General features: G+C 36.7%; 10 protein-coding genes across 10 annotated transcripts; 2 read left to right on the top strand and 8 right to left on the bottom strand.

Moving 5' to 3' along the window:
• Nucleotides 1-821: 821 nt before the first annotated feature.
• On the top strand, nucleotides 822-1,615 carry RHIMIDRAFT_250850 (uncharacterized protein; the record flags this gene model as incomplete). Its single annotated transcript, XM_023610763.1, has 3 exons — nucleotides 822-942; nucleotides 997-1,106; nucleotides 1,163-1,615. 3 exons carry the CDS (start codon nucleotides 822-824, stop codon nucleotides 1,613-1,615), a joined length of 684 nt encoding a protein of 227 aa, XP_023467410.1.
• Nucleotides 1,616-1,644: 29 nt separating this feature from the next.
• On the bottom strand, nucleotides 1,645-2,167 carry RHIMIDRAFT_201570 (Sybindin-like protein; the record flags this gene model as incomplete). The annotated part of the gene is made up of 3 exons (XM_023606552.1): nucleotides 1,645-1,823; nucleotides 1,878-1,981; nucleotides 2,040-2,167. 3 exons carry the CDS (start codon nucleotides 2,165-2,167, stop codon nucleotides 1,645-1,647), a joined length of 411 nt encoding a protein of 136 aa, XP_023467409.1.
• Nucleotides 2,168-2,255: 88 nt separating this feature from the next.
• On the top strand, nucleotides 2,256-6,497 carry RHIMIDRAFT_280204 (DNA repair helicase). Its single transcript, XM_023612890.1, has 9 exons — nucleotides 2,256-2,705; nucleotides 2,770-2,798; nucleotides 2,859-2,910; nucleotides 2,966-3,004; nucleotides 3,063-3,782; nucleotides 3,835-3,891; nucleotides 3,943-5,268; nucleotides 5,332-5,372; nucleotides 5,426-6,497. Exons 1-9 carry the CDS (start codon nucleotides 2,507-2,509, stop codon nucleotides 6,431-6,433), a joined length of 3,471 nt encoding a protein of 1,156 aa, XP_023467408.1. The 5' UTR covers nucleotides 2,256-2,506; the 3' UTR covers nucleotides 6,434-6,497.
• A 1,208-nt stretch (nucleotides 6,498-7,705) lies between these two features.
• RHIMIDRAFT_201064 (zincin) lies at nucleotides 7,706-9,456 on the bottom strand (the record flags this gene model as incomplete). The annotated part of the gene is made up of 6 exons (XM_023606503.1): nucleotides 7,706-8,297; nucleotides 8,367-8,514; nucleotides 8,576-8,776; nucleotides 8,830-8,877; nucleotides 8,931-9,049; nucleotides 9,140-9,456. Coding segments are annotated over 6 exons (1,425 nt in total), but the record flags the coding sequence as incomplete, so codon positions are not given.
• Nucleotides 9,457-9,793: 337 nt separating this feature from the next.
• RHIMIDRAFT_291365 (uncharacterized protein) lies at nucleotides 9,794-10,275 on the bottom strand (the record flags this gene model as incomplete). Its single annotated transcript, XM_023613804.1, has 2 exons — nucleotides 10,202-10,275; nucleotides 9,794-10,136 (listed from the first exon to the last, which is right to left on the bottom strand). Coding segments are annotated over exons 1-2 (387 nt in total), but the record flags the coding sequence as incomplete, so codon positions are not given.
• A 2-nt stretch (nucleotides 10,276-10,277) lies between these two features.
• On the bottom strand, nucleotides 10,278-13,247 carry RHIMIDRAFT_280185 (uncharacterized protein). Its single transcript, XM_023612889.1, has 10 exons — nucleotides 13,196-13,247; nucleotides 13,060-13,129; nucleotides 12,912-13,007; nucleotides 12,823-12,859; nucleotides 12,387-12,764; nucleotides 11,638-12,329; nucleotides 11,531-11,578; nucleotides 11,317-11,484; nucleotides 10,729-11,260; nucleotides 10,278-10,677 (listed from the first exon to the last, which is right to left on the bottom strand). Exons 1-10 carry the CDS (start codon nucleotides 13,203-13,205, stop codon nucleotides 10,480-10,482), a joined length of 2,229 nt encoding a protein of 742 aa, XP_023467405.1. The 5' UTR covers nucleotides 13,206-13,247; the 3' UTR covers nucleotides 10,278-10,479.
• Nucleotides 13,248-15,293: 2,046 nt separating this feature from the next.
• RHIMIDRAFT_280172 (uncharacterized protein) lies at nucleotides 15,294-16,330 on the bottom strand. The gene is made up of 2 exons (XM_023612888.1): nucleotides 15,902-16,330; nucleotides 15,294-15,852 (listed from the first exon to the last, which is right to left on the bottom strand). The coding sequence occupies exons 1-2, from the start codon at nucleotides 15,945-15,947 to the stop codon at nucleotides 15,572-15,574; spliced, it is 327 nt and encodes a 108-aa protein (XP_023467404.1). The 5' UTR covers nucleotides 15,948-16,330; the 3' UTR covers nucleotides 15,294-15,571.
• A 20-nt stretch (nucleotides 16,331-16,350) lies between these two features.
• Nucleotides 16,351-17,329, bottom strand: RHIMIDRAFT_123580 (uncharacterized protein). The gene is made up of 2 exons (XM_023605442.1): nucleotides 16,980-17,329; nucleotides 16,351-16,926 (listed from the first exon to the last, which is right to left on the bottom strand). Exons 1-2 carry the CDS (start codon nucleotides 17,235-17,237, stop codon nucleotides 16,399-16,401), a joined length of 786 nt encoding a protein of 261 aa, XP_023467403.1. The 5' UTR covers nucleotides 17,238-17,329; the 3' UTR covers nucleotides 16,351-16,398.
• An 87-nt stretch (nucleotides 17,330-17,416) lies between these two features.
• RHIMIDRAFT_250843 (phospholipase D/nuclease) lies at nucleotides 17,417-18,685 on the bottom strand (the record flags this gene model as incomplete). The annotated part of the gene is made up of 4 exons (XM_023610762.1): nucleotides 17,417-17,516; nucleotides 17,568-17,645; nucleotides 17,696-17,910; nucleotides 17,957-18,685. 4 exons carry the CDS (start codon nucleotides 18,683-18,685, stop codon nucleotides 17,417-17,419), a joined length of 1,122 nt encoding a protein of 373 aa, XP_023467402.1.
• Nucleotides 18,686-18,920: 235 nt separating this feature from the next.
• On the bottom strand, nucleotides 18,921-20,417 carry RHIMIDRAFT_312825 (uncharacterized protein; the record flags this gene model as incomplete). The annotated part of the gene is made up of 10 exons (XM_023614833.1): nucleotides 18,921-19,110; nucleotides 19,169-19,240; nucleotides 19,289-19,483; nucleotides 19,537-19,616; nucleotides 19,663-19,752; nucleotides 19,802-19,875; nucleotides 19,931-20,026; nucleotides 20,078-20,169; nucleotides 20,230-20,295; nucleotides 20,348-20,417. 10 exons carry the CDS (start codon nucleotides 20,415-20,417, stop codon nucleotides 19,064-19,066), a joined length of 882 nt encoding a protein of 293 aa, XP_023467401.1. The 3' UTR covers nucleotides 18,921-19,063.
• Nucleotides 20,418-20,755: the final 338 nt, after the last annotated feature.

The following is a 20,755-nucleotide window of genomic DNA, read 5'->3' as shown; positions in this document are numbered from 1 at the left end:
TGTGTGTATCTTCACTTTGAAATTATATGGATATAATGTAACAACCAATCAAATGGTAAAGAATTGTCGGGTCATCAAATTGCACGCAATACAAAAAAGCAGAAGAGAGAGAGACCTGATTGTGTGCTCTTTGCGCGAACCAGAGAAAGGTGTATCTTTATGATATAAATGAGCCATGGAGAGTCACTCAGTCAGCTGTTATTATCCCTCTGACCACTTGACTCTGAAATCATTCTAGTCCCATACCTCACGAGTATTTTTAGAACTTGAACTTATTTTGGTTGATCAAATTGCTTGAAGATAAACTTTCTTGTAAGCATTGACTATTACTGTATTTTTGTCAAAATATTGATAGATGCATGATAAAGATATACAGTGAATTGATATGAAGGATCACATGCAATAGAGATAGCTTATTAGATAGAAAAGAAAATATGCTTGTTGTCCTCATGGAAACTGAGGGCTAACTAGCTGTTATGAAAGATATAAAGTGTTTACTATTTATCTGTTTCCATTTCTTTGTGCTATTTTTAATAGTGTCGCCAGGGGAGCTTCGTATTTGTTGCTACAGGTATAATAAACGCTTTGCCATTTCTGATAATGCTTTCTGTTTCTTGATGTAGTTGCTGAATTTCAGTTTGCAAGACGTTACTTTGACATGGAAAAGAATCTCTAGGCCGTATTACTTTCTATGAATTCACTTGTATATTGTTATTCTCAGTTTCCCTTCAACATTTCTCGAAATAGTGTTTCCGAAACCCAGTTGAATAAAATTTCAACTCTTTTTATCTGGGGGGTTAAAGACGCCTTTTATACTTACAATGGGAGCACAAACATCAAAGGTTGCTAGAAAATTACCTACAAAGGCACGCCCAGAGACATTACAAAGTGCTCCAAAGGAATCATCAGCAACTTTAAAGGCACAGACAGAAGCAGCAGCAGGTATATTATAAAAAAATAAAATATTATGCAAGTCTTCCTATTGACATGTCAAAGAAATAAAGACAGATTTTATTGAACAAGATGGTCGTGATCCACACTTGCATGAGCATTTAAAATCTATTGGGCCTGTGACGATCCCACCTACAGTAACCAAAATGAGAACGGTAATAGAAACAAGATTGATACTTTTACACAGTTCACTCATTTTGTATGTGTACAGTCAGATCCCATGCTTGGAATATTAAGAGAAAGAAAAAAGGCAGATGAAAAAGAATTGGAAAGACATGGGCAGGACGGAACAATCTCGATTGATGCTGTCTTTTCTTTATTAGAAGAAAGAAAGCATTTAAATCCTGGTGAAGAAGATCTTTCAGAGACCCGGCAGAGATGGACAGAGAAATACAATGTAGATCAAAATACATTATCTACCTTGCTCAAATACTACAACACAATGGCCATCACACCAGTGCTTGCAGATGAAAAGGAAGGTAGACGACTGGGCCTTTGGGTAAAAGATAGGGTAGACTGGGAAACAAAGGTTAGACAAGTAGAGGAACGTAATGCGGCTATTGAAAAGGCAAAACAGGAAGCGATCAAAGATAATAAGAAACAAAATGCTGATATAAGTGAAGAAGAAAAGAAACTGAGGGATCTATTTGATGAAGAGCACTAAACGTTGTTTATTATTATTATTATTAAACTTTAGGCACTTGAGTTGATAAACTTTAGTAATGACTGATCAAATTGGTCTGAACGAATAGGCATTTCAGGTGTATGAAAGGGATTCTTCATGACAAAGTCACTGTACAGATCATATATTCTCTTCATGTAAGAATCAACATTGTTGAGTTGTGGTGCAGTTATCAAAAGGAATTTGGTTCCTGTTGTGTGATGTTGAGTTATACGTTTTATATAAATATATTATTTTTTTTTACCTGTCAATGTCTGATGACAGTAAAGCTTGAAATTCTCTGCTTCAAGCATTTGAATTCCTGTTGAATTGTGTATGGGTGAAATCTTGGAAGTGATGGCATGAACACTATAAAAGAATGGGGTCATTCAAACTGATACTTCTTGTACTTTCTTTATGATTTTACCCGTGAAATGTACCAGCTAACACAAGATATTCATTACTTGATAGTTTTTCGAGCTGATTTGAGAAATCCTTTTGATAAACTAAACCGCCTGCTTTATTGATGATGTATAAAGAGTAGATCAGAGCCATTTATATTTTATACAAGGAATAAAGGAATAAAAGAAGAATAAAAGGTACACTTTTTTATATTTATTAAGCAATAAATAATGAATAGAACAGGATAAAAAAACGGTAGCATTGATATTAAAGTTAAAATGACTATCACTCAAGTTGACTGAATGCAGAATTTCAGTCATTCCTTGTTTCCTATACATTATTACAAATGTAATGCTATTATGTGATGTCATTACGCTTTTGGGCATACATCCGCGCAGCAAAAGTGCATGTAAAGTCTTATTGGGCTAAATCTTGGAGTGCGAATAATTTTGGTATTCCTTTTCTCTTCTCTTTTCTACACAAGTGAGCTTTATGGAAGAACGACGAAGCTTACGAAAGAGCTTTCAGGAATGGTTAAGCACTAAAAGAAATAGTTCCACTCCTCAGTCTCCATCAAATGCCACGGCTACTTTAGACAATGAACAACAACGTCAACCCGAAGACGTGAAACCACAAAAAAGTCATACACTTATCATGGAATCAGTTCGTGTAGACTTTCCATTAAAGCCCTGTAAGATCTCTTTTTTTAAAAGTGTTTGTTTTGGCTAACATAAGACTCAATTGATCATGTATAGATCCGGCCCAATTACAAATGATGTCCAAAGTAACATGAAAGATTACATAGATCCCTTTTGATCAGCTAATCCATTACACTTTTTATTAGATTATTCATGCTCTAAATCGCTCAGAAAACGCATTACTAGAGAGTCCGACAGGTAAACAACGCTAGATGTGTAAAACAACGAAAGATAAACTTATCACTATACATAGGTTCTGGTAAATCACTTGCTTTACTTTGTGCGGCTTTAGGTATGCGCACACACGCATATCATGTTTTGTGAGAGGCACTTATAGTTTATGTGTATAGCTTGGAGAGACAATGAGCGGAAAAAATTGGCAGAGAAAGATGTACAAGAAAGAGAAGAGCGAGCAAAGGCAATGTTAAATTCTGCGACAGAAGAGCTAGAAAATGTATCAGAAAAGAGAGCTAGAAATGAAGAAATGATCCGTCCGGAAGACTTGTTCAAACGTTTCAAGTGCGATGACACCTCCTTTGATGATTTTCAGCCAAACCAAGTGTTTAACGGTAGAAAAATTGCAGAGATCAGTACACCTGCTTCTCCATCTGATGTCTTGCCTGCTCCAGAGCCAGCTTCGGCATCTGTTGCAGCTTCAGAGAAAGCGAAGCCAACAACATTTCCAAGGATACCCCGTATTTTTGTTGGAAGTAGAACGCATAAACAACTAACACAGCTTGTGTCCGAACTAAAGAGGAATACAAACTATAGCCCTCGAATGACCGTTCTTGGAAGTCGTGAACAGCTATGCATACATCCAAAAGTATCTAAATCGAACAACAAGGCTGAAGACTGTTCCAATCTCTTGGATAAACAAGCCTGTGGTTTTGCTCATAGAACAAAAAAGCTTATCAATAGAATAATGACAGAACCTGCCAATCGAATTTTGGATATTGAAGATATGGTTTCTTTGGGAAAGGGAATAGGCGGATGCCCGTATTACGGCTCAAGAAAAATGTACGAAGTTGCTGAAGTCATATTCTGCCCTTACAACTATATTCTTGATCCAGGTAATCAAAAAGTCTATATTTTAAATTCAATGGCTCACCCATTGTTATAAAGTCATTAGACAGCTTATGGATATTAATTTGGAAGGAAGTATCATTATTTTGGATGAAGGTAAGCATTTTCTCTATTTAAATACTGATGAGGCTTATTGATCATCTATAGCTCATAATATGGAGGATGCTGCACGTTCTGCTGGTTCATTTGAAATTGATGAAAAGGCTTTAAATACAGTAAAGATCGAATTGACGCAAGTCATAAAAGGTGGATTTGAGGTGCATTCTCATCAGATATTAGAGCATCTATTTGATGGTCTCTGGGAGTGGATAACTTCTTCTGATAATATATACAACAAACAAGATTATGAAAGGCATATATGCGTTTGGTCAGGCCAGAAGATCATTGAAAAATTAAAAGAGTTAAGCATCACAGCTCATATATTTGAAACACAATTCATTCCTGCCTACAAGGCTGTTTCTGCACATGCTGAGGCGATCAGAAAGGAGGCTGAAGACAGGAGCTTATATGATGAATTAGATCGAGAAGATCCTGAAGTTACAGTGCATAGACGAAGGTGTCTATCCAATAACTCGCTAACTATCGTTCGAGGTATCTTTCTCGTATTTGGATACTTGTTTAAAGAAGACTGTGATTATGCCGAAGATTATAGAATGGCCCTTATGAAGCGTATGGAAAGAGGCGGACAAAAGCCCGGTAGAAAGAAAAATAACTCTGGCCAAGAGAATGTATGGACCTACAAGTTAGGCTTTTGGTGCTTGAATCCAGGCATCATCTTTCAGGATATGTGCGCAACAACAAAATCAGTCATTCTAACCAGCGGTACCTTATCACCGATGGATAGCTTTGCCTCAGAACTGCAAACTAAATTCGTTAGTAAATTGGAAGCCAATCATGTCATTGATCCATCACAGGTCTGGGTATCTTGTCTACCCACGGGCCCAAGTGGAACTAGCTTAAAAGGTATTTATACCAACATGGAGAGTTTTCGATACCAAGACGATGTTGGAGAGGCTATCTGGCAAATTGCTGAAGTTGTCCCTTTTGGCATACTATGTTTTTTGCCTTCATATAATGCACTGGATAAGCTTATGGAAAGATGGAATGCGACAGGGGTGAAAAAGCAAATCGAAAACAAAAAACTCATTTTGTGTGAGCCAAAGGGATCCGATAAAAAAGTGTTTGAAAAGACGATCAATAGATTTTATGACCACATCCAAAAAGCAATGTGCGCTGCAACGGGAGATCAAGATGGTGCTATCTTCTTTGCAGTCTATCGAGGAAAAGTGAGCGAGGGAATAGACTTTACGAATGAGTATTGTCGAGCTGTCGTGGCTCTGGGGATACCTTATCCAGGAATAAAAGATATGGAAGTTCAATTGAAAAAGGAATACAATGACAGGAAAAGGATGAAATGTAAAAACGCTGATGTATTGACTGGACGCGAATGGTACTCTATACAGGCCTATAGAGGTAGGAAAACAAAAGAGACATGAATGCATGGGTTTAATTTTTTTTTTTTTTTGGTGGCATTAGCTATAAACCAAGCACTTGGTCGATGTATACGGCACAGAAATGTAAGCTTTATCTTTGCTTGCCTTTTTCTTACTAAGTATTTTGTTTAATCCAGGATTGGGGAGCGATTATACTGCTAGAAGATCGATTTCAAACACAAGAGAATGTAAAAGGCTTATCAAAATGGATACGAAGCAAATTACAAGTATATGATAGCTTTCAAGAAGGAATATCTAGCTTAAAAAGCTTTGTAAAGCATCGTTTAAGCATTGAGGAGGGAAGTATCGCAAGAGGAACAATAGACACATTTGCTATTGAAGAAGCCGCAAAAGGAAGAATAGAAACACCTTCTGCTGAAGAAACCACAAAAGAGGCAATACCAATACCCCCTACTGTAGAGACCACAGCAGCCTCCTCCACCAGCGTGGTTGCCACCATTGAAACAGATGAAACACCACAAGCGGACACGCCCAACAACGCACAAACTGCTAAAGTGGAAATCATAAACGATACCCTAACTGATAATGATATGGATGCTATAATGAAGGACATTGATGAGGACGTAAATTGCAGTCCGCCAAAAGAAGAGCAAATTATTATATCAAATTTCTTTACAAAAGCCACAACAACTGTAGATACCTCAAAGAAGCCTGTACTCTGTAAATATTGCGAATGTACCTTAATGACGGGCGATGTAGATCATTTGAAGCCCGTTGACAACTTTCATTTGGACTGTGTGCTCAGCTCAAAGCAAAATGATACTCAGATGCTTGAAGTAAGCGAGCCATCGAGTTGGAAGACCACGAATATATGTATTGATGTATCAAAGCTGCCAAATGAAACACTGGTGTACATGAACAAGGTAGATAAACTATGTTACCAAAAAATCAACTGTGCTTGTGGACACCCTGTTGGGATTATCATATGCGGTGCAACTTCATCTGAAAAGATAAGTTATGTAGGAAAGGTGTTCCTTTGGGATGACATGGTTATCACTCAAAGAGAAAGACAAAAGGGGTTCTTGACATCCGTCAAAAAGGTGATAGAAGATGATGAAGTAATCAAGGATGAACCATTGTTTGAATCTAACTCGATGGCTGACATGTTTTATAATTTACCTTGATTTTTTTCATTTTTTCATTTTAATGTATATATAAAGGAATGTCCCCAAACGAATCCACGGTATCAACTTTTTGACTTCCCTTTCCTTTCTTTCGAAAGAGGGAAAGAGCTGGATACCTTCATTGGGATCAAGAGTGGAGGTATAAGCAATCTTATATCTGTATGACTCAAGCTTTGTCAACGGAAAGCCAGTAAAAGCTTTTTGAACTTCCAATAAATGGAAGCCCTGACAAAGGATCTAAGGCAGATATGTGTTAAGAAGTTTATAAAAAAAAATTTGCTGTAATTTATAGTTGTGGTGAGACAGCAACTTTCAAAGTCACATTTGACGCCAAATTTGAGTTCAGAAGGCGGATATTGATTCGCTCGTTTAAAATTAATTGCTCGCACAAAAAAAACTACACCAACCCCCACTCTACTACTATAGGGGGTAACATGTTTTTTAAAAAAATAGTTTGTTTAAGCATAGTTATATACATAGTGTGTGTGAATTCAGTAGTTGCAATGTACCGATTTGGCTGGGAGGCTTCAAACATTATAGGAAAGAAAGAAGGGATTGTTACAATCTTCAACCTCCATGATAGTGAAATTGATGAAATCTATAAGCCACTGTTAGGTGAAAATAAATTATCATACTATCGACCGAAAGCTAATCAAATCGTACGTGTCCCCAATGGCTTTCCTAGACACATTACTGTCTTTGATGAAGATCTCCATTTGGTATCAAGATTCAAGCGTGATGATGATGTAATTGCTAAGAAGAAGCAAGATAAGCATAAATCACCTCTCATTGAATCAAAAGTTTCTGTCAACAAACATGCTCTTAACGATAAATAAATGAGATTCTGTGTGTTTCCTTTTTTTTTTTAAAAAAAAAAAAATACACCCTTTTTCTTTCTTTGAATTACTATAGGGTGTGTTAGGAATTTAGTAAATGTGCTTTTATTTGGAAAGAATCTCTCCGGGGAAAATACGCTATAAATTTGTGATGCATAATAATCAAGTGAAATTGTCTGTTAATAATATATCAATATTATATCCACAAAGTCCTTCACCTACTTTTTTAGAGAAATTGAAATTGCAGCTCACTTCGTGTGTATGTTTATCAAGTCATACTTTTGAACCAACAGAAAGTTGGGTATATATTGATGATAATGAGTGTAGACACAGTGTGTCATTACAATGCTAACACTATTATTATCATCTTTTTTTTTTTTAAAAAAAAAAAAAACTACACGGAACTGGATGTCACAAAAAGATTTTAATAAAGTGTCTAATGTTGGATTAAAGCAAGTGTTGAAGATCCGGAAGTCTCTAATGTATTATGCTGCGTGTTCTTTCTTCTTCTCAGTATAACTATTAAACATGCTGCACAAAGTAACAAGATCATCACAGAAGTAAGCGGCACTATTAATGGAAGTGCTACATAGTCATGATGCGTTTCTTTGGGTATTTCTTTTTCTTGTAGTATTTTTTCTTCTATACATGTTCCATCTGTACATTTTCCATTGACTCCACACGAAGTACCGTCAAGGAAATTTGCCGAGAATAGTATACAGTTGTCCTCGTCTCCAGGAAAGTCACAGAGCATCTTGCACTCACTTGACCTTTCAGAGCACGCACTAGTAATATTCATTGCATATCCGCGTGCAAAGCATTGCTGATCTCTTGAAGTGCATTGCCCCGATACGCAAGTAAGGCCATCAGGACCACACGCGGTACCATCATTTTCATAAGTATCGGGAGGACAGGCACCAGAAGATCCTGTACAGTATTCAGGTTTATCACAAAGCGTTGCTGCTGGTCGACATACATGTTCACTTGACTGAAAGTGACACTGATGACAGCAGCCTTCATTGATATCTCTGATAGATTTTAAAATGACCATAAGTTTGAGGAGTTCCTTTTTTTTTAAAAAAAAAATATAAACTTACTCGCAGACGGCATCGTTAATAAATTTGCAAGTTTTAGGATCACAGCAAACGCTTTCTACGCCTCCTGTATCACAATCTTCTCCATCTTCCTTGATACCATTTCCGCAGACGTTCAACTGGAACAAGTTTTGTGCATGATCTTGAGGATCTATTTTTGTTATTTTGATCATCAATCAACAATAAAGTATTCGGCAGCTATGGAAATTTACCTGAAAGACACGTTGCGACAGAGGATAGCGATGAGCATATAGTGTTGATAGAGCAGGGGCTAAATCTTTCCACTGACGAATTACTAGTAGGGTTCATAATGTATGCTCCACCAGCGCTGCATTCATAGCTACTTAACGAGCAACAAGAGCACTTTTTCGAAGTGCATGGACATGATTGGGAATTACAGTCATGAATGGCTCCTATGAAACAATAGCAATTATAAGTAAGATTCTTTAAAAGGCTGCCACCTTACCAAAGGAATGCCCAATCTCATGTGCCACGATCTTCCATTCATCTCTAGCTAAGAAGAGAGATTGTTACAGACATGAAGTCAAAAATATATATATTATTTACTGATAGAGGATACGCTGGCACCGGAAACATAACGCGTCTTTCCAAAATCATCTTCCTGTTTTCTCAACCCAGTATTACAAAGTTGTCCAAGCCAGGCAAGTCCTACTTCTAGTCCGATACTACAAAACGCATTTAGACAACGACGCACCAGCGCACAACATTTCTCCCTCTCTCTTTCTCTCTCTTTCCGTCTTATCTTACTTACTTACGGACAGTTTGTCATTAAATGCCATAGACCAGCTCCATCTGGGGCCAACTGGCTTCTCCAAAGGCTAAAGTCACTTAGGCGATCATAAAGTGAATAATTTGGCTCACATAGACGATTCCATGCAACATCATTATTGACACTTGCAGAACAAGTTCGATCCATCAATGTGATGTTTATCAGACCCAATGTGATATTAAAAGTGTCTTCAAACAATACAGAGGCCGTATTGAAATCATTCACGATCTGCATGCGTGCTGCTTCCTTGCTTTTGTAGTGCTGAACATAAGTACAGTCAGCAGCTACACCGATATAGATAACTATATAAAAGTTAATGGCTTTGGATATGTAGTACAGTGAATCATGGTTTACTCTTTCTTGATGCCGGACATCCTTCAGAACGCTTTACTACGCTTGTTTGATGGATGATTGGTAATTGATCAACACCACACGCATGGTGTTCAGGACTGTCTTCGCCTGATGGTAGTACATCTGAATCCTTATAGATGATTGTCAAGTCATTGATCTCGGGATCATTGGACCTTTTTGTTCGATAGTAAGTATCTTTGGTCTTTATATGATACATTGCATCATGTACACGAAAGGATCCCTGAATAAAATACGAATCATCCGGTCTATGTGTAAAAGAAGTTATTACAAAAAAGGAAGTATGCGATTTAAAGATTGCCTTTTATAAATCATCAATCTTGCCCAACCAAGCGAATCTTGTTGTTCCTTATAATTGGACCAGATATAATCAGAATCATTTGCATGGATAACGTGTCCCTTATAAATAATGTCTCGATCAACAGGCACATTTTGTCCGTTTTGATAGATGACGGCTTGAGGATGGAAGAGTTCAGTGTTTGGTTCGAGGTGCAAGTAAAAGACATTGTCAAAGGCCTTTATCACAAGCCGTGTCTGTTTATATGGTTTGGTTTCCAAATAAAAGTCGGTGATGCCTTGTATGGATTGAATCCTGTTACTATTCAAACAGCAAACTGATATATGCTGCATATTAAGAATCCGGGCAGAAAAAAAATGAAGGGGGAGGCATTGTCCTTACCCTCTAATATAAATATCAGTAGGATCCATCGAGTGTACTGTAACATCAGTAATGAATACAAAAGAGAGAAGAAAGAGGGAAAGCAGTTTAAGAGTATTTATTTATACACATATTTAAATTAGACTAGTAATAAGGAGCTCATTTATGTGCGTGTTTACACTTGTTACTGAATGAGTTAAAGTATCATTTTAGAAAAGACTACTAATAATAATTACTTTTTCATTATCCTTTTATGCATAATGGAGAAGGGGGAAATGCCAGGTTTAGTAAATGTTGTGTTAGTTATCTCCGTTTTCTTTTGAAACGACAGTTTCTGCTCTTTCAATGATCAAGAGTAAACAACGTACAAATTCAACAAGTGGTCCGGTGAGATCATCTTGTCTTCCAAGTACATCTTCTACTGTCCAAGAAGCAAACTTGCCAACAGGTAGATCCAGATTTGATTTGAATAATTGATCATGTGCAGAATAAAAAATCTAACGAGAGGTTTGTATAATGCTCAAATATATATATAATTATATACTTACTTCTATTGTATACCAAACCTTTCCACGACCAGTATCTCCCAATATTTTGTTAATATTGTAGCCTAAGGATCTCTGAGGGATCAAGGGAAGTTTTTCTACACGTGTTATTTCTACAACAAATGGAAAGTGCAATCGATGTCTTGTCGTATCTTTCAAATATATATCAGTGACTTCCAAGAAATCGGGTACATTCTCATAGGTGATTTGCCTGCAGTGAGGACTGATGGAGATTTTCTTGAGGAAGGTCGAATAAGGCTTAACATCCATTCTTGTCAAATCTTCAGTTTGCAAGACCATTTGGAAATCATACTTTCTGTCAAGAGAGACCCAATCAATTTCTGCAACTCTGTGTGTGCCTGTGACAATCTTTGTAAAGTTGACCGCATGTTGGTTCATATAGAGGACCACTGGCTTATATGGGAGCACAGGTTGATTACGTGCATTAGCATGGATTTCAAAATAAGCATGCTTTCCATTAGGAGAAGGGAAGAGTTCTCTGAACTTTGCAATGGTGCCTACATCTTCTGTAACACTATATTGAATTTTTTTTTTTAAAAAAAAGTGACAATATCACTTCATTTCACTTACAGTCCATTAAACATAGGCTTGACCCCTCCTTCTTTCATAAGAATATCATTAAGTTGCTGATACTTCCAAATCTTCTTCTGCTGTTCTTGATTCAATGAAGTCCACAAGATCTTTCCCAAGTAAGCACTAAGCTTGATATTGCCCTTGTAGCCGTGAACATTTTCTAACCTATACGGACGCGTAAGTTTATTATAACAAGACCGGTATCACTTACCCTTGACCCAAATTAGTCATCATGTTATGGAGATTGTACTGTCGAAGCCTATCATATCAAATGTTAACACTTTAGTCAGCATGTACATAAAAAAGTTTTGTTCTTACATTTCAAGCTGACTTAATCCTTTCACAGAATCACAGCCTGATTTTTGAGAGACTACGCGCATTACCCTTCTGTTGGAAGTCTTTGGAGGTGGTACCTTACGAGGTGCGGATGGTAGAGCTGGAAAATCTTCTTCAGGTGTTTTCCGAGCTGGAGGATGTGTTTGTGGAGGAGGCGTGTTGCGTTGAAGAGGAGGTGTTTGGGCGCTTGGAATATGAACAAATTGCTTTTCACCCCACAAAGGTCGCTGATCAGGAGCTGTTCCAGCCTGAGGAGCGTTAAACTTATTTTTAAAAGACACCATTTTCATACGTTCATCCAACGACAGTTCTGTTTGCTGAAAGTGCTGAGGGGTAGGTGCCCGCTTTTCTTGTGCTGGTATCCATGTAGCATGAGATAGGTTGGGTATATCTATACGATCCTTTGGCTTTCCGAATACTCCGGTTTTATCCTTGAATACAGGAAGCAAGACAAAGTAAGGTGCATGCTTGTACGTTAAAATATTGACGTAATCCTTGCGCGCATATCTATCAATAGGGCAGAAATAGATGGCGAATTCTGCGTCCTGAGGCAAATGTACACAGGCAACAGTCGTTGTAGGTCGCTTTCTTCGCTTGTAGATTGTTTGTAGATTTTTAAATCGCTGAAGGGCTTCCTTGACACAATCCTCGTCTGATCCTATAATTTTCACTTGCTACAAGTATAAGTATTAACATTTGTCCCATTTGCAAACTATATTTATATATCTTACTCTATTTTCATAGCTGCATTCAGTGTCTGTTTCTTGTCCGATAACTGTTAAATAATCAATTGGCTTGCTGCCCCCCACAGACGGAACTGTCAAGATCTCCATAGGATTATGTACATTTTTTGCAAACGTAAATGTTTCTTCATATTCATCCTCATGATAATCAGAGTCTTCACTTTCTGTCTCGTTATAGTAATAGGGTTCCGATGATTGTCTCTTCTTCTTTTCCTTTACTTTATCTAGTTCAGGTGGTCTACCCACTACAGGACTGTTGGTTGTAGTGGACTGTGTCGCTCTTTGCTGACTAGGTAAAGGTGTTCTGGCAATAATTTCCAAGTCTTCATAAGTTCCCGTCATCATATTTTCATCAATTTCAGTGTGCTATATGAAGGATATCATTTAGTAATAAATAGTAAACAAAATGCATGATAAACAGTACCAATTCGGGTAACATTCTTTTGACAATCTTTAGCATCCTGTACGTTTCAAGTTTTAGTCGATTGTTGTCAGTGAATAAACAACACCTACGTTTCATCACAAGCTTGCTGCGATCTTCCTGTGATCTCAAAGCACTGATCATGAAAATTAAAGTTGATCTCTGTTTTTAAACGACTTTCGAGCGATCTAAAAAGATAAAGTAAATCTTTAGGTGTTTAATATTAGTAAAATATTGTACTTTAAAGGTTGTTTCCATTTCTCATAGACAGGAGGAGTAATAAAATACGCAGAGTAAATCCTTTGGTTTGCTATATAGAAATGTCAGATCAGTTTCTTCAAAAAGGCTAATGATGCAAGTTCATGGAGTATATTACGTTGTACCATGTCAAATACAGTAAAGAGCAACTGAGAGTTGGAAATGCCTACTTTTCTTTATTTTTTATTTTTTTAACGGAATTTGAACACACAGGAGAAACAATCAAATGAAAACGCGTCTAATGAGTGGAAGAACCAGAAGATAAGGAGTTGCATATATATGACTTCTATTGACAAGCGAAGTTCGACAAAACGCGCGTTAATCCAATGTAGAATCACTATGCTCTTGTATGATTATAGTGAATTAGATTTTATGGTGTATCTCAAAAAATTCAGAAACAATGTGATTTTTCATTCATAACCGCGTTTTGATAGGAAAAAGGTTGTCTTGTTGTCAAACAGATCCACATCAAAGGTGGTTTTCCACTGATGATTAGTATAGATGACTTCCTCACCAACAGAAATGCATGCGTCATATCTGTGGTAACTCTAGTGGAGTATTCCAATCCGTATTGACTTTGGCTTATAGGTTGCTGAAATGAAGAAGATACTGCAGATAGAAACGGGGTGGAGCCAATGCTTGAATACTCATAGTCAAGCTATGAATTAAGCGCAATGTTTGAATGGTCGATATCATGGCCTAACCGCCCGACTTGCATAGGTCTCTCTCTGTTTCTCTTCCCACAGCCAAGTTGCTATTTTTGTGGGATCGAGCAGGAAGCTAAAGTGATTGCTCATTTGAAAAGGAATCGATTGAAAATATTTTCTCAGTAATCAACGAAGCTTAAAAAGCTTCTCTCACAGGTTTATTCGTTTGTATTTCAAAATACAAAGACAAAAGCTATCAAGTATGAAAAAAAAGGGAATGTAAATAGGAATGATTGAAGCATTATCTTTGGTAAAATGAATAAAACAGTAGTATTTATACATTTTAACACCTGTGAATAATGACAATAGCTGGCTACTGTACATGCTACTATTAGCATCTAATTAAAATGAGAATAACTAGGAAGAACCTTTTAGTTCTACTTAATTCAGTATATCTGAAGTGCCTTGTTGATGAGGCAGTGTATGATTCAGTAGTGATCGTCAAAGAAGGAACCGTTGATCTAAACGCAAGAGCACGACTGTTCAATTGAAGTATCGTAGTGGCTCTCTAAGGATGGATATTAAAAAGTATATATTACAGTTATGATACAACGGCTGTTATCAGAAAGTAGTTATAGTGGTCTGTTAAGATTTTAAAAAGGAAGCGTGTTATGAAACTGTCAACTATGTTTAATTTGCCGATTAATGAAGAGAGCTCTTTTATGTTTACTATGTGTTTAGTACTTGATAAATATACATCATTAGTTTTATGCTTGTATCTATGATCATAACACTACAAAAAAGATATTTATATATATATAACAATAGACAAAGATACAAGGAAAAAGATATCTAACAGTTCAATTTACAAGCTGGATACGATGAGCGAAAGAGAATTCATATTGACCAAGATCAATAAACAATCGGCTATCAGATATGATTACTTGAGCATCACTTGAACACTTTTATTAAGAAAGGTTATTCATATCAACGACAGTTCAATTTGACTGAAAACATAAAGAGAATATATAAGGATAGTTATTCTAAAATGTGAATTAACTCTTTATGCTGAATGGTATTATGTAGCGGAGAGTCTGCTTTAGCCTGAAATATATCAACAGTATAATCAAGTAAAAGGGCTCATAATTGACCTACGATTTGCTGTTGATATAGAAGCTGAAGTGGATATTGGAACGTGGAGAAGCCGTCAAAGAAAACGCCCTATGATTCAATATGACGAGGCGAAGCTTGTACAAGAATCTAAAGAAGTTGTTGACCTGAATCTCAACACAGATCACAAGGCTTCTTATATAACAAAGTCTCTGGTTGGATGCTGTACCTGTCAGTACACCTATTCCTCCTTCCCGTAGCTGCACACATCACTGACACCTCAACTTTTTCTCCCTCTGCAACATTGAATATAAATAAACCCCACAGCCATCAAACATGCGATTTAATAAAATATTGTTTAATCGTATTGCCCTGACCAAAAACGTAATTGAACAAAGTGGTAATAAAATTTCCTTTTTCAACAGATCGTTCAATGGACAGTGGAACCACACAGTACCTAATGCTTTAATTTTATTGGATATTATTTACCCCCCTGTCAATGATGGCTGTTTGGGTATCAAAAAAGTCATCGGGGTGTCAAGTTTGATGGGTAATTACGTTCATCTTGTCACAAAAGAACAATAGGACGTAGTACAGTAAGCAAACAATCATGCATATGGGTTTTAATTACAAGAAGAAGGGGTTTATTAGTAGAATATAAAGAAGAAGAAGAAGGGGGGGGGGAAGAAGATACATGATGAAAAAAGGGTATAGTTATAAAATTACAAGATTATCATTTAAAAAGTATCATCAAGACTAACAGAAGGGAGGATGGTATTGACATCGAAATTTAAGCCTTTCAAAAAGTGAACCATTTCTTCATAACTAATGTAAAGATCCCAATGCAAAAATCTTAGAAAAGCTAATTCCATACGAGTAATTTCTTTTATTGACCAAACATCCCCGGTTGCACGGACAACTTGTTTAGTAGATAAACAACGATCTTCACTGTATTTACTTGCAATTAAAAGAGATGCTACGAATATACGATGGGCAGCTTCTGGTTCTGCTTTATAACCTAAATAAGACTAAGTATATATGATCGTCATCATCATCATTTAGTTTACCTGCAGGAAGACATCTTCTGAATCGTTGCACATACATCAGGGCCATCACCAGGTGAACAGGTTGTACGTCGCATTTTTCAGTGATTAATGAAATGAAGGGGATAAGATCGGGTAAATGACTTGATCTTTTTTGTATTTCTCCAGTTGTAGTAGTTGTAGTAGCTTTTGTTGTTGTTTCTGGTGTTGAATCAACTGTGTTAGAATAAAAGATGGCATCAAAAGAAGAGGATGCAAAATCTGGTGATAGGTTAGCTTTCACTCAAAAAGTCCTTGTATATGCTTCTTTACCAATGAATCCAGGTGGAATATCTCTTCTTGTAGCAACTGGTGGAGAAATAAGCATGTCTAGCTTAAAGTGGGCAAAATGCCAAAAAGAAAAAAAGAAAAAAGAAGAAAAAAGAGAGGGAGTGGAGTGAGTCATTTATACGATTTAGTGTGAATATTTTTGATTTTCAGCTGAGCGAATAAAAGATATCACTTGATAAGTTTTATTATTATTAATTGAATTTATCCAAGGCGATGCCTTTGAGTATCTGCGTTCTGGCTCTATTTAGTTCTAATTCTATTCCCGGTATATCCAATGCTTCTCCTATCAGCTTGATATCTGCCATACTAAGAACTCCTTCTAAATCCTGTTCCAATAATTTCAGGTTTGGTTTCTTTGTTTTAAATTCGTCCTTGACTTGTTCAGGAAATTTGATGTCTGTCGCTGTAACAAATTTCTTATTGTCTAAAATTGCATCCAGTTGCTTATCTTGTTCATATATCATTAAACCATTGTTCGTCAGGTCATTCAAATGATCTGCGCCCTTGTATGCTTTATAATGGCTATAAAGCCGGAATAGATTATAGGCTAATGGTATATTTGGGATCAATGGGACAATGACAAAGGTACATGACAATGGAACCCAATAAGCAGAATAATACATATACTTTTTATGATACGGCACTCTCTCCTTCAATAGCTTTTCTAAATCGTGATGTAACATCTTTTCTTCCAACACACGAGGATAGTGAATAGCAACCTAATATATTATCAATAATAGGGATCTTTTTTTTTGTCTATACGTGATATTACACTTTTTATAGGTTCTGGAATCTCGCTCTTTGCTGGGATACTTTTCAAAAACCATTCTTGATAGTCCAGCTGATTCATGACATGACTACCGCGATCATATAATTTTCGTTTCCAAGTCTGCGGATCTGCTTTCCCCAACTGTTCCCACTTTTTACTCGACCAGTTGACAGCTTTCACTAAACGCGACTGGACTGGAATCGTCGAATGACAATAATAAGCCCAACGGTTCTTTACGATCGGAATGGCATAAAGTCGCATCGCCCTTGAAATGATAATAAAAGAAAAAGAGAAGAAAAAAAAGTAGATAGTATGACGAACAAGCAACACAGACTAAAAGAGGAGAAAGAGAGAGTGAGAGGGAACTCAGCCAATAAGTGAACTCGCTCTTGACCTTTATTGTTAACGAAAATGTAGACATGACGTCTATTTTTTTATATTTAGAAATAGTCCCAAAGCTTATCAAACTCCTTTGAATAAGCATCAACAACAGATGGAATATTAGTGATGATCACATTTTCACGATTCTTGTAGCGCGCACTAGTATAGAATTTAGTTTTATGAGTAAAAATCCACTTGTTTCCCATTTACCCGCAACTCCAATTAAAGCTTCCGGTGATCACCGTCTTGTTATCAATGACAGCAAACTTGTTATGCATGAATTGATCACTATAATAAGGTTAATTTACTACCTCATATGCATCTGTTATTTTTGTTACCTGTTATCATATTTATAAGGAATACCGTAACGTTCATTGAGTAAAAGGACATCGGCTCCTTTTCTCACATCCATTTGATCATTATCTGTTATGATACGAACATCCAGACCACGCTGATAGGCATCACTGATGACATCGGCAGTATCATTATCAGTCAATGAGAACACACAGATATAAAGTGTTCGTTTAGCTGATGCCAAAGCGGCGTGGAATACCTTGAGTAAAGTTAATCAAGTGCCGATCCATTTTTGTACGACTTACTCCGTAACTCTCTTCAGAAGGGAAAAAGATGGGTATACAGAACGTATCCTCGGGTAATGGTTCTAGTCTTCTCGGACGGAATTCGCGTGCACGAATGGGATGACGAGGTGGTTGTCTCATGTCGCTGCTAGTGTAAGGTGAATTAAAGGTGATCTTGGTTGTTGTTGTCTTCTTTTTCTTTTGACGTCGACGAACCACCTTAAACTCATCGGGTGCACCTATTTCACGAGACTTGATCTGAACTGTCTCTTCAACCTCTTCATACTCGTCATCATCATCTCCACTTTCTTCCTCAGCACTGTGTTCACCATAGTGCTCCTCTGCCAACTGACGAAGTCTTTCGTGCTCTGAATGTTCAGGACCAAAGATATCAGCTTTCACTTGATGATAGAATGCCTTGGTTTGCTCCCAGGCACTCTTCTTGTGCTCTTCTTCCTTGACAATAGCAGTGGACAATGATATCTTTTCACCTTCATCTTCTTCTTTTTCTTCTTTTACTTTTCGGTCTTGTTCTAAAAAAGGCTCAACACCAAGAGTTACACCAATAAAACTAGACACTTGACATTTTAAGACAGACAGGACTTGTTTATCGGCTTCAGATGTCATGGCTTTTTCAGCGTGATGAAATAGCTTGTCAAAGACTTGAAGAGGATCGTCTTGACGATGACGAAGAAGGCCGTTCAAGTGAGTAGACATTTGAGAAAGTAAGGAATTATCTGAGGCAAGCATGTTGACTGAACCCATAGACTTTTTAAGAAGGACAAAATAAATATTTTGTAAAGAAGGGGGATAAATGGCGTGTTTATATACTTACATGCTTCAGAAGCTCGGAAATACTTAGAGGAGTATCTTGATCCCAAGGAAGTGTTTGAGTCATGTGTGTGTATAAAAAGAAAATAAAACAAAAGGAAAACAAAATAGAGCAGTGGGAAATAAGCTTAAATTTAAAATAGATACCGGTAGAGTTCGAGTGTGTGCGACAGTAAGGTGATAGCCTTAGTATGTGGCTCTTTACATGTTTACTATTTACGCGTAAATATTAAAATAGGAGTATATCAACTAAAAAATTAGCAAAATGCGATTATGTTTATTAAGAAACTTTTGTATCTATAAAGAATAGTCTTCGTCATCTGAAGAAAGGTCATATCCGTATTCTAAAGTACAAAAAAACATTAGCAAATGATATAGCCAAACTATCTCTCTCATGCTTACGTTCTTCAAATTCATCGTGGTCATCGTGATCATCCTCTTCATCTGGATAATCATTCTGATAATAGTCTTCAGCTATATGTAGAATAAGTATAAGAAAAAAAAAGGATGCTTATGCCTTACCATTAGAATCTTCATCACCAACATCACCCATCTCACTCTCAGTGTCATTATCATCCATATACTCTGTTGTATTATCAAACCAGACGAGGGATCCAACATTATTGACATTAAGAGCATTGGGTTCTTGATCATCTCTGTAATAAACGTCATAAACATAATCATCTTCATCATCTTGTTTCTGTTCTCGATCATTCACTTTTGTTTGTTTTTAGTTCCCCGTTTTCATTCTATATGTGACATAAACTTACATGTCAAATATTCCTTAATCATGGGTATAAAATTGCACATAATGTCATCTACATCCTCTGTATCCTCATCCAAGATTAACCTATTTCCCGTTTAGTTGTAGTCACGACATTATACACTTTCTTTACTTTGGTTGTTTAGCAGTCGTCTCATCATCTCTTACTGCTTCATACATCTGAAATAGATCTTCTGCTGCCTTTTCGGATGAACTTTGTACACTAAAGGTTACATCAGTTGCTATTCTTTTTCTCTATAGTTCACACTTACACCGGTGGCATGTTTTCTATTGCCTTTGCTCTATTTTGACTGATAACTCTATATCTTGCCTTTTTGGATACATCCTGAAATGGAATAAGTGATCTGTTGATTATATGCTCTCTCTTTCCTCCCTCCTACACTTTGCTTTTGCATCAACTGTTCTTTCCTTTCCTCAATGGACGTCGGCGTCTGTGGTCTACTCAATCCAGGTTGAATACGTCTAGAGATACGATCCTATTGATCATAAGTTATATACATGGTATTGTATCCCTAAGCGCTCTTTACTTTTAGTTTTCGAGCTTCATCCAAGTTTGAAAAGCTCGCTTCTTCTACTGTCTCTGCTAGACGAAATATAGTTGGAAGCGCAGTTGCTGATACTAATGTCCTGTTAGCTCTCTTTTTCTTTTTTCTTTTTTCTTTCTCTCTCTTTTTCTCACCTTTTAATACACTTGTATCCTCATTGCTTCGTTTTAACCGTTTTTCTTCATTTTGTTGTTGAAGTACTGATACACAAAGTGAGCATCAAGTCTGATTGTATTGTAACATTATTTTTACATAAAGCTTCAAGAGGCTCCTCTGTTCGTTTACGCTTAATGCGCAGAATGGTAATTGGATCACTTGCCATTTTCAAAGAAGAAAAAAGAAAGAAAAAAAAAAATGACGTCGTTCATACCAAAAAGAAATTTTCTCGTGTGCTCTCTCTTTCTTTTCTTTTCTTTTCTTTTTTTATATATATATTTGTATAAAATGACTGATAGACAAAAACCAAATAGTCCGATTGCCTGGATGACCAATGTATATTCACCCACCGCTTCTTCATTTAGAGACAAACGACACCCTTCATTAAGTTCAGAAGCCAAGTCAACAAGCCAATCATTAGACAGGTTTATATATAAACATAATTTAAATATTCAATGGAATCTCACACATTAGATCAGTTATGATAGACCAGAGTCACCTACA

This window comes from Rhizopus microsporus, assembly GCF_002708625.1.
Source record: "Rhizopus microsporus ATCC 52813 unplaced genomic scaffold scaffold_6, whole genome shotgun sequence".
Taxonomy (NCBI): domain Eukaryota; kingdom Fungi; phylum Mucoromycota; class Mucoromycetes; order Mucorales; family Rhizopodaceae; genus Rhizopus; species Rhizopus microsporus.
The sequence above is the reverse complement of the archived record's forward strand: the minus strand, read 5'-3'. Positions and strand labels throughout refer to the sequence as shown.

Coding starts and splice junctions, on each gene's coding strand:
- RHIMIDRAFT_123580 (XM_023605442.1), bottom strand. CDS start 17,237: ATGCGACTTTATGCCATTCCGATCGTAAAGAACCGTTGGGCTTATTAT. Junction 16,927..16,979: donor TTCCAGAACCTATAAAAAGT/GTAATATCACGT, acceptor ATAATATATTAG/GTTGCTATTCACTATCCTCG.
- RHIMIDRAFT_280204 (XM_023612890.1), top strand. CDS start 2,507: ATGGAAGAACGACGAAGCTTACGAAAGAGCTTTCAGGAATGGTTAAGC. Junction 2,706..2,769: donor AGACTTTCCATTAAAGCCCT/GTAAGATCTCTT, acceptor GATCATGTATAG/ATCCGGCCCAATTACAAATG. Junction 3,783..3,834: donor CAACTATATTCTTGATCCAG/GTAATCAAAAAG, acceptor ATTGTTATAAAG/TCATTAGACAGCTTATGGAT.
- RHIMIDRAFT_280185 (XM_023612889.1), bottom strand. Junction 12,860..12,911: donor CAGCAAGCTTGTGATGAAAC/GTAGGTGTTGTT, acceptor TGAAACGTACAG/GATGCTAAAGATTGTCAAAA. Junction 11,485..11,530: donor ATGACTAATTTGGGTCAAGG/GTAAGTGATACC, acceptor GCGTCCGTATAG/GTTAGAAAATGTTCACGGCT.
- RHIMIDRAFT_280172 (XM_023612888.1), bottom strand. CDS start 15,947: ATGGCCCTGATGTATGTGCAACGATTCAGAAGATGTCTTCCTGCAG. Junction 15,853..15,901: donor CAGAAGATGTCTTCCTGCAG/GTAAACTAAATG, acceptor AGTCTTATTTAG/GTTATAAAGCAGAACCAGAA.